The sequence below is a fragment of the Neolamprologus brichardi genome, chromosome 22, assembly GCF_056152115.1.
Source record: "Neolamprologus brichardi isolate AB-2024 chromosome 22, ASM5615211v1, whole genome shotgun sequence".
Taxonomy (NCBI): domain Eukaryota; kingdom Metazoa; phylum Chordata; class Actinopteri; order Cichliformes; family Cichlidae; genus Neolamprologus; species Neolamprologus brichardi.
This window is the reverse complement of record NC_142124.1, coordinates 14,086,195-14,101,596: the sequence shown is the minus strand read 5'-3', so window position 1 is coordinate 14,101,596 and position 15,402 is coordinate 14,086,195. Positions and strand designations below refer to the sequence as shown.

Genomic DNA, 15,402 nt, shown 5'->3' with positions numbered 1-15,402 from the left:
CCCTCTCTCAAAGCGTTATTGTATCGGGGTTCTGACCAAAGTTAGAGTATTTATCTTTATTATTAATCTTTACGGTCTTTACAAAAAAGCACGTGTTCAGCTAATCAACCTTTATTCCAGAACTGAAAAGCTGCAGTTCCTCTAGTGAACACTTGAGGAGCTGTCTTCAGAATGGCTCAATCTCTAAATGTTAACATGCCCAATTTTACAGCATAAAAAGCATGTTTACAGCCTCAAATTTACAACAAAAATTTTCCTTTTTCATAACAAACGTATTTCCCTTCACAGGCTAATTTATTCACCTGAATACAGAGGCGTGGCCTGTACAGAAACAGAAGGCCAGGAGCCTCCTCTCCGTGCCATACATCATAGCAGGTCTCACTACCATCCTAGAAACTTTCACCTTCATTGTTGTAACTATCCTTCTGTCACAAATCACCACTGACACTCGTCTCCACGCACTCCACCCTAGCACTCGGCCCTTCACCTCTCTTGCAAGCTGTCCATTGCATTGCATTAAACCCAGATATTTAAACTGATCCACCTTCACTACTTCTGCTCCTCGCAGCTTCAGCTTTCCATCTGTCGCTTTTTCATGCACACACACATTCTATCTTGCTTCTACTAACTTCATACCTCCATCGCTCCGGGCTCTCTCCCACCTTCCTCATGCAGTACCACAGTTCTTGTCTTGGTATCCTATTATATGCTTTCTCCACATTCCTCAAATACCAACACACTCAACGCTCTTTCTCAGCATTAAGTCATACTGTTCCTCATTGATCATCACCACTTTTCTTAACTCTTTCTCATCTCTTCATGGCATGGGTTTTCTTTCCGCATGCATCCTCTCACTCTCCAAGACTATTAAACAGACTAGTTAAAAAGTCCACTGCCCTCTGTCCTAGATATCTCCACAGGTATGTCATCTCAACCGAGCGCTGTTCCACTTTCCTTCCTCTTCATAGCTGCCCTCTCCTTCTCCATAGTAATCCGCTGCACTTCCTTATTCACTAGCTCTCCTCTGCTTTCTACTCGCTCTCATCAGCACCTCACTGTTCCAGCACCTTCAATTATGCATAATATATGCATAATTGAACTGAATAATTATGCATTATTATGCATAATAATTATGACTGCATAATACTCACTGAGTCAATTTTTCATGTGCTGCAGTCTGATGTTGCTTCCAGCTGATAGTATGGAGATATTTGCTCAGAAACAAAAAAGTACCCTCCCTGTCCTGCTACACACCCTTAATTCAGTCATTTTTCCCCCTTTCTCATCCTCATCGTGTTCATGGTGCATATCTCAATAAAGTTGTAGATAGTTGAAATTATCAATGAACGACAACGTGCCAGTTTCATTACCAGCCATACAAAACAGAGCCATAAAAAACAGATGTGTGGTTCCTTTGGGTAATCAACCTTTACTTTATTTTACACCATGGAAGATTGTCCCAAAAATCCTCTGTTTGGGTGTTTTTGTGAACTACAGCCTGGTTTCTATTTGTGAGTCTTGCAGTGAATTACCTCATCCCACAGCCATGAAGTCATCAGGTTGTTTTGCATTTTCTAGTTTAAAATCACAGCTGTTTTTTTCATAATAGCCCCACCTGTTCATTATTACTGTCTCCAAATGCACGGTCATCCCTTTGCTCCTCATATTAACAGACTCCACTGCCATCTTAACAGCATTTCTGTGTGTGTGTGTGTGTGTGTGTGTGTGTGTGTGTGTGTGTGTGTGTGTATAAACTGATGTTGCAATGGCACACAGATGGAAACGAAAAACAATTATTTTTAAACCCTGTACTTTCTGTTAAAAAGGCTGTATGTCACAAATAAATCTGTCCTCTAAGCTAAGATTTTATTCTTAAAATGGCAATAAAAAAGGTATAAATAATGCTCACATATTTTTCACCTGTAGTTCTTTTCTTTTTTTTTACCTTCAGATGGTCCATTTTTTGAGATATCGACTGTGGAAATATGCCTTTTCTTGAATTTAATGGATCTACACAACTATATATATGGATAGCTTCCTGCTTAATCCAAAAATCCTTGTTGTACGATCAAAGAATTCCAAGGACTCAAGCACCTTTCAGCTTAAACAATGGCTCTTTTGGTTGTCCTTTCACCAACAGGAATCTCCCACCTCGGGTGAGAGTGGAAAATTCCACCAGTGATTCTCCTAAAGTAGGAATTTTTAAAACCTGGACCCAGACAGACTCCTACACCTGGAGTCTGTCTGGGTCTGTAATTTATAAACAAAAAAGCTTCCCTTTGGTTAACACGCCTTTGTCGTGTCACCTGTTTGCCTGTGTGTACGGAGAGAAGACAGACAAAGGATTACTTTTATGAAAGTCAAAGGTTTGGACTCATCCACTCATTCATACAATCATAAATAAATAACTAGTAGAAACTGGAGTATCATTGTGAGTGATGGTGTACTGAGGCAGACTCTTCTTGAACCACCATTTATCAGTTTTCTGAGGTTCTCCACACCTGTGCAGTCATCTTCAACCAGACACCCCAAAACACAATGAGGTCATAATTCCAGTGCAATCACTTTATAAGCCAGGGGTAGGCGACTCCAGGCCTCGAGTGCCGGTGTCCTGCAGGTTTTAGCTCTTACCCTGGGTCAACACAACTGGATCAAATGATTAGTTCGTTACCAGTCCTCTGGAGAACTTCAAGACATGTTGAGGAGGTAATTTAGCAATTTGAATCAGCTGTGTTGGATCAAGGACACATTTAAAACCTGCAGGACACCGGCACTCGAGGCCTGGAGTCGCCTACCCCTGTTATAAGCTAAAGTTTCTGTGGGAAGATTTTCCACTGGGAGAACAAAAAGGTGTTTGCAAAATAGCAAAACACACAATTAACTATTTACTATTATTTTTTAAAAAGAAACAAACCTCTTTTTAGAGAGGTATTCCTGTTATTTGTGATTGATCCTGTCGTGTGTTGCTTTTGTAATTTTGATTTAAATTTGATAAATATTGTGGGCTTTCTGTTAACATTCACAATAGAACATAGAAAACTTTTTTATTTTATTTTGAATTGATGCCAGCAGCACATCTCAAAAAAGTTTGGACAGGGGAACGAAAGGCTAAAAAAAGTAAGACTAACATAACACCGGGTATACGCAGAGCATCTGAGAGAGGCAGTTTCTCAGAAGTATAGATGGGCAGAGGTTCACCAGTCTGCACTAAACTGCACCTACAAGTTAGAATAATGTCCCCCAGTGTAAAACTGTAAAGACATAATAGCACAAAAAGTCTCTGTGTGCACAAGGCTGAAAATCAGCTTAGGATGTCCATAATATTCAGGCCGTCGGGCGGTATTGTATTAAAAAGCAGGCATGTCTGTGAACTCAGTTCACCTCCCCATCTACAAATGCAGGTTATAGCTCTATTGTGCAAAGAAGAAGCCAAATATGAACATGATCCAGAAACGCTGTCGTCTTCTCTGAGCCAAAGATCATTTAAACTAGACTGAGGCAAACTGGTCTGTTCTGTGGTCGGGAGAGTCGAAATTTTGGATCCTTTTCGGAAAACATGAATGGACTAAAGCGGTGAGAGACCATCTGCCTTGCTATCAGTGTTTAGTTCAAAAGCTGCATTTCTGATTGTATAAACCTCATACTGCATCTATTTTAACAGCATAGCTTTATAGTAGACGCCTGCAGTCCAGACCTTTCACCTTTCACCAACTGGAAACATTTGACACACCATGAAACAAGAAATACAACAAAGAAGACCCAGGACAGTCGAGCATCTAGACTCCTACGCCAATCAGTCAGTTCCCAGATTTTTACAGACTGTAGTTAAAAGAAGAGAGGATGCTACAAAGTGGTAAAAAAAAAGAAGCCCTGGGCCAATTTTTTGAGATTACCTCAAAACTACCTCAAATTTTCTTAGTTTAAACATTTCATGTTTTCTGGTGAACAAAATATGAGTTTATGAGTTTACCAAACCATTCTGTTTGTATTTACATTTACACAGCTTCCCAACTTGTTTAAAAGTTGTGATTTTTAAGGTCAAACACAAAAATAACAAAAGCGCCATGGAGATCTTCCCTTTCAGAGATGAAGCAAAACAATTTGCATCCAGGAAGCGTTCCTTCCCCCAAAACATTCAAAGCCTTGTTGTTGTCAGTTTCACGCAGGAACTATTTTCTTTCCGTCTACATCTGCTGACAGCTGGCTAACAAATGAGCTCAGCAAGGGGAAAGACCATTAATTTTTACATCCTGTGTATATAGTTTGCAGGTGTAGTTTGGTAGGGGGAAACTAATTGCTACAACAGATCAAAATAAGCTCGCTGATGTTTTTTCTTAGTAACCAGGTCACATTAAAATTGATTTTTCAGCAACGCAACACAACATTACCAGAATTGGGCAACTCAATAAACAAGTTTTATTTTGGGGTGAACTGTCCCTTTAAATGTAGCACCCATTGCTTTGTGCCGAGCTGAATATTCTAATGTCTGCTGGTATTGCTTCCATAGTTTGCAGTGACTCATCTGTCACTACACATACCACCTTTGCTCCGGCATGACTCGGGTGCATAGTGCACCAGTGCAGTCATAAACAGGACTGGTGAGGGTGGAACAGCAGCATTCTGTCAACAGATAACTGATGAATCTTCCTTTAGTCACGTAAACTGTCTGAAGGCGATAAAAAGCCCCAAAATAAATAAATAAATAAAATAATGCTGATGGACAGAAAACAGACCAAAACATCACACCACGCTTTGGGAAATAAAACGGCAAGATCAACATTTTTATTTTAAACTCGACCATAATCTCACAAATTATTGGCTTCTTGTTTAAAACACACACACACACACAAAATGCAAATTTCCACTTGAAATGATTCGACTTCACAAAGGCAGGTCAAATATTACTGGGATGTGTCTTTTTTGTTGTTGTTTTTAACCTCCTTCGTTCACGAAAAGCACAATCCAGCATTTAGAAACTTAAATTCTTATTTGACCCAAACAGAATCAGTATGAACGGCGTACATGTCACACAGCTTTATACAAGGTCGTCCAAAATAAGTCAGGCAGTGTTCGTGAAACCAAGCCAACAGCTGGATTTTGATCTCACGACAGTTACAAAGATTAAACAAACAAACAAAAGGCTTCACAGCTACACTAACATTTTTGAAAAATTAGTGAAATGATATCTGCAACAAGAGGAAAGTAAAAAAAGGCTTAAAATGGTACATGTAGAGGAGGAATGCACGGGATGGTACATTCAAAGCTTTAGCGATTAAGGCAAAAGAAAGATGAAGCTACCGTCGACCGTGGACCTGCGTAGAGGACAAATCATGACATCATTTCAAACGTTAGTAACCTCCAGAGGCTGTAAACTTTCCTCTCGGATACACAGGGCCATGTTTGAGAACTTTTCAGTAAGGTTTTCCTGGTTTAATAAAACTTAAAATAAATAACAAGAAAATAAAGAAATCTTTAAAACAACATCAACATTTGCTTTTTTTGCAATGAGAAAAATGGCTAATAATTCAATCTTACCTAATAGTTTCTGCTTTATTAAGCCTTTCTGTTTGAATAATTTCATATAGAGTACAAGACAGAGTGGCTGAAACCTGCTACAGCTCATAGGTTTGACCAAAAAAAAGGACAAAAAAAATACTCATTATCAAATAACTTTTAATCATCAAGCACATTCTGAGCTGGATTTATAACCACCTTGCAAATATAAACCCATGACATGCTTTCTTTTACCTGTTAGCTGCTACAAGTGACTGGGTGACAAATTAAAGGAAAAAAAACCCAAATAAAGTGCAGAAACAAGTGTTTTCACAGGTGTGCGCTATTGCTATGTCCAGAGGTACTCGGATACTTTTTTAAACCAGGAATTTTCCGGGTTCTTTTTAAAATCCCATCCACACGAGCATCGTTTAAAACCATCATGACACAGTAGCTCACAGATGAGCGTGAAATGACACGCTGACCTTGAGCAGAAATTAAGTGCAGACCCTTTAAAAGATTGTTGTATAATCTGCTAACAACATCCCCACAGGTGTAAATACAACCACAAACGTATGGAAATGTTGGCTAATAACCAGCCTGAGCAAATAACAACATGGAGCACAAAAAATAATAATAATAAAAAAAACAGGTGATAAGGGTGCAACACCTTTGAATTTGCAAGAAAAAAAATGTTTTCCACATGAAGTCATGAAAATTTACCCAGAAGGTTTTTTAAAACCTGTTTTCAGGGAGCTGACACGCCTTTTGTATGTGGACAAAAGACTCAGTTTGGACTGTGGGAAGAAACACGAGTACTCTGGGAGAACATGTAAACCCAGCCAGATGATGGAATCAAACCCAGGACCTACTGGTTTTGAGTCTACTGGTCCCATCACCCTTTGTGTGGGTCTCGTCTTTAATTTGTCACCCATCTTTGCATTAAGTTAGTTGCTAACGTTGGTGCAGGCAGTGAGACTGGGCCAAAGTTAACAACATCGGTTAAATGCAAGACTTTATAAGTCGAGTACGGCTGCAGATTCAGGTGATTTTTCACCAATAAACATTTCTGTTTTCACATCTTCAAACTGCTTTTTACAAAAATATCCGTCACAGCAACTTCAAGCACACAATAGGGGGAAAAATATGTATATAAATAAGTTTAAAATGTTTGGCAAATAGCTCACTGTTATCAGATTTATATTGATCTTACTGCATACATTTATCCAGTTAAATGAGATTTGGGGAAACAAACTGAAATCTGCCCGTCTTACAATCACACTTGGTCAGTCATTTGTGGGACTTGGACAGCAGAGCAGTATCAGTGTAGGAGGTGTGAGCGAGCACGCTTAGCTCTGCATTTTTGTGTCAGTTTATGGCATAAATATGGAAAGCATATCCCTTGAAAACATTTCTTTTCTTTAGGATGAAAGGCTTAATGAGAGACTGCATTGTTGTACAAAAGCTGTTTATAGTTCTTCTTCTCCTCCCTTTCATCGTCCTAACATTTATTTGGACTTTCATCCTGCCTCTAAGTTATTCCCCAGGCGTCCTTCTTACAGTAACAACAAAACAAAATAACACTACATCTGAAAGCTGAATGTAAACTGGAACAATCGGTCTATAAGAATCACTTCCACATGTCGGCTTTAGTAAAAGATTATTAGTACTTTTGTTTACTTGGATGACGGAAATAAAGGTATTGAAGAAAAAAAAAGTAGCACGATAAAAACAAGATGGACACGTTAGTCAGAAAAACAGAGGAGCTGCTGGATATCTAGCCTAGCTGATGGCAAAATGTTAAAAACATGTTTTTGTCGATATGAATGGATTCTATGTTTTAAACAGCAATTACTACAGCAACTTTTCTTTTTGGTCACACCAGGATCGTTCATCAAGCCTGGCTGCTAACATCGAAGTTTACATCCTGATCAATCAGAGTTGCTTCCTCGTCGCTTGCGTGCTCGATGGCCGGCGTCTCCGTGTTGTGCTCCATCTCCTCCTCTGCCAGCTCCGCTTCACTTTCCATCCTAACCGCAGACGAACCGCTCAACGCTTTCGAGTGGTTGGGGAAGGTTTCGCTTCTCGATTTATTTTTGTTGACCGAACCTTTAGGGCGACCCCTTTTCCGCGGAACGTCGCCTTGGCTTTTTGCAGTACTTGGAGGACGGCCCCTTTTTCTCGCAGGTTCATCGATGGGGTTTTGCGGTGTGAATGGAGCGGCAGGCAGACTCTTGCGTAAATGAGCGCCTTTCTTAGATTCTGACTTGCGAGGCCGACCACGGGCTCTGCGAGGGGGGGGCAGAGATCCCTCTGGGGGATCCACACGAGGGTATTTCCTCGGTCTTCCCAGTGGCTTCCACACTTTTGGCTTTTTCTTCTCCTCAGGCGATGGCAAGGGGTACTTCCTCGGCCTCCCCCTTTTGTTTGGTGGCTTTTGTCGCGGTTGACCACGTTTTCTTCCACTCACAGGCAGGATGTGTACTTTCCGAGGCCGGCCCACTCTACCATGGACCTTATATGCTGGAGGTTTCTTGTTTAAAGACCCTTTAGGCCGGCCTCGCCCCCTCTTTACAGGCTGGGAGCTATCTGTGCCCAGTTTATTTTGTTCAATACTTTTTCTTGGCCTTCCCCTTCCTCTCTGAGGCGTATTTGAAATGCCATTTGACATATCTGCCGAGGTGTTATTCACCACCACTTTCCTGAGTCGTCCTCTTCTCTCCGAGTTTAGGCTCTCATTTAGATCTAAGATCCCCACAATGCCAAGCTCGCTCTCCAGCCTTGATTTCTTATTAAGCGAGCCCTTCGGTCGACCTCTTTTCCTGGGCGTTACAGAGCTGCCTTCATCATCTTCCCCACTTGTTAAACTCTCTGACTTGCGCTTTACCGATTCTTTTGGGCGTCCCCTTTTTGGCGTATCTGAGCCACCGTTCGGTAAGTCCTCAGCAGGAGCCTCCTCATCTGTTACAGACTTCCGTGGCCTGCCTCTTTTCTTAGGAGAATGCTCTGTCCTGTCTTCATCGCTGGCCTGACTCTTGGACCCTTTGGGCCGGCCTCGACCCCTGTGAATTTGGACCAAATTGTCAGCATGGTCGTCTCCTGAGCCCCGCTGCTCTGTCTGTTTTGTGCCAGGGAGTTTCGGACGCCCTCTTCCCCTCTGTGGTTGTGTGGACTCGCTGTTGGAAACGTTCAGCTTCTTGGAGCCTTGCGGCCTCCCTCTTCCCCTCTTCACTGGACTGCCTGCACTGGCCTGCCTTTCATTGCTCACAGGATCTCCTTGTTCTTTAATTTCTTCTTCCATACTGCCGGCTTCAGCGTGGACTACTTCTGTTGGTGTGCACCTGCATATTTAACAAAGAAATTACAGTTCTTATTTAATATTGTTTACATTTTACTCATTATTATTCATTACATAACTGGACGTAATAACATAATAACTACGTGTACCTACGTGGAGTCCAGACAGACCACAGATTGTGTATGGAAGATGATAACCCCTACCACTATTTAATCTTTTCATTTTTCTAATAAATTTTTTGGAGGGATAAATCCATAGTAAATGTCTCAGTGGTGGAGTGACTTAAGCAGCTGAGGCCTTTCTGTGTGGAGTTTGTCTGTTCTCCCTGTACCTACATGGGTTCTCTCCAAGTACTCCAGCTTACTCCCACAGTCCAAGGACATGTTTGTTTGTCAGTTAGTGAAGCTAAATTGACAATAGATGTTAATGGTTATGCCTACACTTCTGTGTTCTAAATGTGCAAATCCGTCTGTGCATGATTACACCGCCCATCAAAAAGTCACCTGTGTGAATATATCTCCTATAAGCATTTATTGGACTGATGAATGTCGGTTGGAAAAATTTTCATATCACCCAACCTTACAATGTATTACTACACATGCTGATCAGAAATGACATGTTTAAGTCTACAAAACTTTCTTGGAGTTCCCCAAGGCTCCATTTTGGGTCCTCTCGCATTTACCGTGTACTAACTCAAAAACACAAATAATATATAACCATGTAATTACTTAATTATATGTAACATTATGTAATAACTATATGACTGCATAGTTGATGGACATGGATTTAAATAATATGAGCAGAGAATGACATTCCTTTTAGTCTGAGTCTTAAATAACAACCACCACAAGACCACAGGCTGGAAGTCCTCAGAACTCCAACAAATTAATAGAAATACAAATAAGCAGCCTATCAAGAAATGTGAGTTAAACCAGCTTGTAATAACAAGAAAAATTCTGAACAAAGGTGGCCTCTAACGTCTCCTGCCATATCTTCTACTGGGCTTAGAGTAAAAACAGTGCAGTGGTTTACACATTCGGCCCACAAGACAAAGATACAAATAAAGAAGAAACAGAAAGTGAAAAAGAAAAAAAAGTGTGCACCAAAGAGGTTTGGGGCTTCCACGCAAGGAAAATCACCAGGACTGTGATAAATGTTTTATTATCAACGAACAAACAAGCAAACAAAAACACAGGAAGTAGCATAAACTAGGATTAACTAAAATGTTAAATTTTAAAAAGGCTTGTCTATTTGCAACCCCTGAAAAATCCAGCTTAGACCATAAAAACTCTGTTTATAATAATGAAGCATTATAAACGTGTAAAATAATCAACAAGATTAACAGGAATTAACTATTTCAAGGAAATAGCTTAAAAATACAGAAAAATGATTTAAAATGCTTTATATTTGTAATAACGAAAAAGCCAACTAAATTAATCACTACAGTGAATTTGAATAGATTCACTTAACTCGTGCATCAATTTAAAATGACTGAACGAGTCCCTCTGCAGGCGATTTAGCACTTTTAAGGTGGACTGACGGGGGAAATAAGATGCCATGCTCGGCGTCTTATTTAAGAGATGGGGTCTGCACGGCTACGTCTATTTTCTGGGTTACAACCTTGCAACGGCGGGAAAGTGTAGCCGTGGTCTGCTGGTGTTGAGGTGTCCCATTAATGACGTGCACAATTAATATCCCTGCATGCAAAAATCTGTTATTTTGTGCTTTAATGGTGCAATTTTTACAGATTAAAACTTGTGCAACTTAACGAAAAAAATCACACAGACCCCGTGCATTCTCAGCAAAAACTACAGGGCAATACATTTAATTGCATTTAAGGGCCTTTAGCAGATGCTATGACTGTGGAGCAGACTGTTTTTCAGGTAATAGCCTGTTTCAAAATCGACGGTGCTGAAAAGAGTAGCTAACGCTGTGAAGCGCACAAAACAATGCCGTCAACGGGCTGCGTAACTCACCTTACATAAATATTCTGTATGATTTTAGTTTAATTTTTCATAAAATATTGATTCAGCAGACATACCGTAAAGTGAAAGTGCGCGTTTATTGTTGCTGTGATGGCTGTTCAAATTTGCGACCGCTTCCGGCCGTACGTGACATCCACGCGGCTCCGGAGGAAACTACAGCGGAGAATTTCAGTTCCGCCCCAGCAATTCCTAGGGTCCTCAGGGGGACCAGGATCCCACTTTTTGATTTGATTTTGTTGTTACTGCAAGATATACATTATCTTAAAGTCTGTCTTTTATTTAACATTAATAATTGTTAACAAATTAACAAGTTATTAACCCACACTTCAGAGAAAATAACTGGAAATTTCAAGCTATTAAGTCAAATGTTTTAGCTTGAAATTATGACTTAACTCTGCCTGGCTTTTGTTTTTTTTCCCCCTTGCATAAGGGAAGCCCTTTATCAATGTCTAGTGCAGGTTTATCTGTGGAAATATGAAAATCACCGCAAAGGGATAAGCTGTGAAGATTTTGGCCAAATATGATGGAAACTAACATGAAGACAAGAAAGTGAAACAGTGGAAATATTGAGAAACTACCTATAACCAGGTGAAGCTGGCAGAACGTGATAGAGTCATATTTCAGTTTGGCACATTGGAAAATATAGTGTGAAGTGACACAGGAGGTGAGAGTGTCATAACTGACTGGCAACACAGCTGTCAGGTCTGCCTCAGAAGAGATCTCCTGATCCACAGATGATTCCCTACTAAAACCCAGCAATGGTTACCAGGCAGGACAGCAGCTGTAATAAAACTGACCAGCTATCACTGACCCGCTGCAGAGCTGGTGATGCTGCAGGAAGCATCCCCAGGTTTACATTTGTGGTGCCAAAGATGAGCCAACTCTGACAGTGCTCAATCAATCAAGTCTTTATCTCAAACAAATAACAAGTGTTCATACATTAAACATGAAATCAAAGTCATCATTTTCACGTGGAAAAAATAAAAATGTTGATATTTGCTGTTTGAAAAGGAGGCGGCGAAAACAAATGCTTATGAATTCCTAACCCATATATTATCTTGGTTTTAATTATACAATCTAAAATATAATATATGCTATAAATAAATATGCCTAACACACAGATTCATGTTGTACTTAAATACATTTTATATATAAATTCTACAATTATTTAACCACCATATTTCATATTTCCAGAAGTATTGCTTTTTATAATATCATTATACACAATTCTTTTTTAATGCATCACCACATAAATATTCAATACGCTATCTCATCCCTATTATTGAAGTTTTCGTGGGAAGATTCAGAAAGTATTTCCATACAAATAAAACTTTCATCTTGTCAGTTGTCTAAACCCTATTTTCCACCCTTTCGAAGTCTATTTTTTAAATGTTTTCGTACCAGTTAACCAAGTTGTTTTTTTCCTGTAACTAAAGTATAAAGAAGGGCTACTTTATTCAACGCCTAGTTTTGCGTTTCATATTTTAGTTCTATACATTTCATAAATATTCATAAGTGCTGTTTTCATTATCTTCATTAGTAAATGATGGGTACGAGTGTGTTGTCTCAGTTTTAATTAAAGTATAAAAGTACTTCACCAGATGGATCCCGGTGAAGAGTGACTAACTCAGCTCTGCCCTCCAGAGGCTCATTTGCAGATTTTAGAAAATGTTAGCTGGTAATGGTGCACACAGGCATAAAACATGTTAAAGAAGGACTAAAATGCTTTCACATATTATAGTGTAAGACAAGTCACTTACTATTATTCATCGTGCCAAGCATTAAGCATGTGCGATGGATTTAATCAATGTAGCAAAATCTCTGCATCCAGCAACTCGAGTAAGAGGTTTAGAACGAAGTCCTTTATTTTTTGTGGCTCAAAACAAGATCACTATAATAAAACACCTTTTCACTGGAGCTTAACGTTTAACAATTTATTCAACAACACAATGATATCTAAATGTTTTTAGTTTGCACAAAATATTTAATTTCTTGTACCAAGGTTTTTTTGTTTGTTTGTTTTTTAAACCAGGACTCTGTAGCTTTACAAGCTTCTTCAGCTAAAAGAGTTAGTCTCACATTTTATTTTTTACTCTTTGCATTACTTTATGCACAGCTGTCTTAAGGTCCCAACACAATATTTGATTCAGGTTGAGGTCTGGACTGCAACACCTTGATTTTCTTTTTTAGCCATTGTGTAGATTTGCTCCAGTTCTTGGGAACATTATCATATTAAATGAACCAATTTCAGTCATCTTTTAGCTGTTTATAGACGACGTGAAGCCATCTGAGTGCACGGCCTACTCAGTGACTGCAACGTGCACATGTCCTGTTGCTGCAAAACAAGCCAAAATCATGACCCCTCCACCACTGTGCTTGACAGCTGGTATGAGGTGGTGAGTTGACATGCTGCGTATTGTTCTCTCTGTTCTTCATGGACAAACATCTCTACTTTGGTCTCATCTGGCCAAAGGACATTGCTCCAGAGGCCGGGTGGTTTGTTCAAGCAATGCTGCGATGTTCTTTTTAGAGAGAAGCCTCTTGAAACATTTCCAAACAAGTTGGTCCTTTTCCAAGCGAGCTGTTATGAACTTTAACATGCAGTGGCCTGTAGTCTTCAAAAGAAAAAAATATAAAACAAACACTTCACACAGAAACCCCAACATGCTACATTTCAAAGCATTGCTGTCTAACCTCAAGGTAAATTTGCTAAGATGCCCACTCCTGGAAAGAATAGAGCATGTTAACACTCACCTGCATGCTCCAGAACAATAAAACTGCTGCTCTTATAGAAGCGCTCACGCGTTTATGAAATAAAGAAAAGACTCCTCTTAAATGTACAAAATTTTATTCAGAAGTAACAAAGTGGACTTTTTATGTACTTACAGAAGTTTCCACAAAAAGAATCAAGGCCCACAAAAGAAAGGCTGAACTGTGATTTGAGGAGGGTGTGACTCACTTTAGATAAACTTTGATCCCATGCAGGAAGAAGTGTTAGAGCTGAAGCAGAACAGATAAATTACCTGCTACATGGACAATGATCAGCTACTTTGGTCGAAAATGAGGGGGAAGGGGGGGGGGGGGGGAGTAATTGTTCTACGAGCAGGAACCACATAGACAAAGAAAAAGGCATTTGGTGGGGAAGAAAAGTAAATTGGAGGCAGATTATGTTGTGCTGGGAAGTTGGATAAGGGGGTGGAGTATGAAGTAAGGGCAGATCGGTGAGGTCACCATCAATCAGAAGAATGTGAGAAGAAAAAGAAATATGCAAATGTGTTTATGTGTGAGGAGGGGAGCTGTCAGTTCAAAAGAGGGAGAGAGGCTGAGAGAAAATGACAGACGTGGCCCGAGGAAAGGAAAGGCGCGTTTGAGAAAGACAACCCCTGGGAGGCTGCATGGTGAACCCACTGCCCCGTCTCAGCCCTCCTCCTCCTCCCCGCCTGTGTGCTTTGCCATGGTTACCAGACAGGGCTCCCAATGCAGCCAGTTAATGCGTTTTTCAGCAGCAGGAGCGAGCTGCGTACTAATGTGTCTCAGTCTGTCTCCTGCACAATCAATGTCAACTGTCCTGGGATGCACAAACACATGGAGGGCTGCGAGCCAGGGAACACAGAGCCACCCTGGCTGAGCGTCAGAGGCTGAAAGAAGGCTGCATCGCTTTCATTTTTAGTCACCTGGAAAGTTTTACTTGCATTATCTGCAGAAGCCTTGAGTCACATGTCGATCTTTCTTACAAAGATATGAAATGTTGAAAAAGTATCCCACAAGATAAAGGAACACAGCTTATTAGTTTGAAATGCTTTCAAGTGCTCTTATATTTATTGGATTCACAAGGCATTTAAATACAATAACACATCACATCCATAAAAATACTGGATGTACCAACATCTAACTTAAAATTTGCCAGTTTTCTGTTAACCTAAAGAGCTAATTTAGTCTCAAAGTTTACTACCTATCGTTTTCAGGAATGTGTTAAAAGGGAACTCGCACATATTTTCAGCTGCCATGAGGAGCTTAAAACTCTCCCTAAAGGTTCCAATGTTGTAGTTTTCCATCTCTGGAGTTAAACAAGTCCTGTGCGAATCATATCGGGGTCACGACCATTGGCTGTCTTTATTAAAAGATGGCTGATACTCAGAGCACAAAGCCGGCCAAAAGGTTCTGCCCCCTGGAGAGAACCATGCTGTCTCTTCTCAGCTTTTCCAGGATGAGTGGGAAGGTTAAGAAACTCTCTGGAGATCATTCTGCACACTCTGTTTGGAGCTTTTACTTTTGCTGGTCTTTATTAAAGAACATTGTTTTTGGCATCCAGAAGTAAATGCATGCAGCTTTGTTCCCAAGGACCTCACCTGTGACCTTTCATATCATCACAGGTTAAGGGTCTCAGGGACAACGAAGCACACCGAGAGCTGCTCGCAGTCAGGTGTCCGTCAAGTCTACGTAATGGACTGCAGTGACGTGTGCCATCTTTTTGTGGTTAATTCATAAGCATGTCATGTTTACGCCACTATTATGCAATTATGTTAGATACATGCCATCTTACATTATGGGGAAAGAAAAAATACTTTAAAATGACAATTGATGCGTCACATGAGACGTTACCATTGTTGGTTACCGATTCCGATG

General features: G+C 40.2%; 1 protein-coding gene across 1 annotated transcript; it reads right to left on the bottom strand.

The window, feature by feature from the left end:
- Positions 1 to 4,760: 4,760 nt before the first annotated feature.
- Positions 4,761 to 10,923, bottom strand: LOC102781737 (uncharacterized). Its single transcript, XM_006787956.3, has 2 exons — positions 10,833 to 10,923; positions 4,761 to 8,834 (listed from the first exon to the last, which is right to left on the bottom strand). Exon 2 carries the CDS (start codon positions 8,792 to 8,794, stop codon positions 7,388 to 7,390), a length of 1,407 nt encoding a protein of 468 aa, XP_006788019.2. The 5' UTR covers positions 8,795 to 8,834; positions 10,833 to 10,923; the 3' UTR covers positions 4,761 to 7,387.
- Positions 10,924 to 15,402: the final 4,479 nt, after the last annotated feature.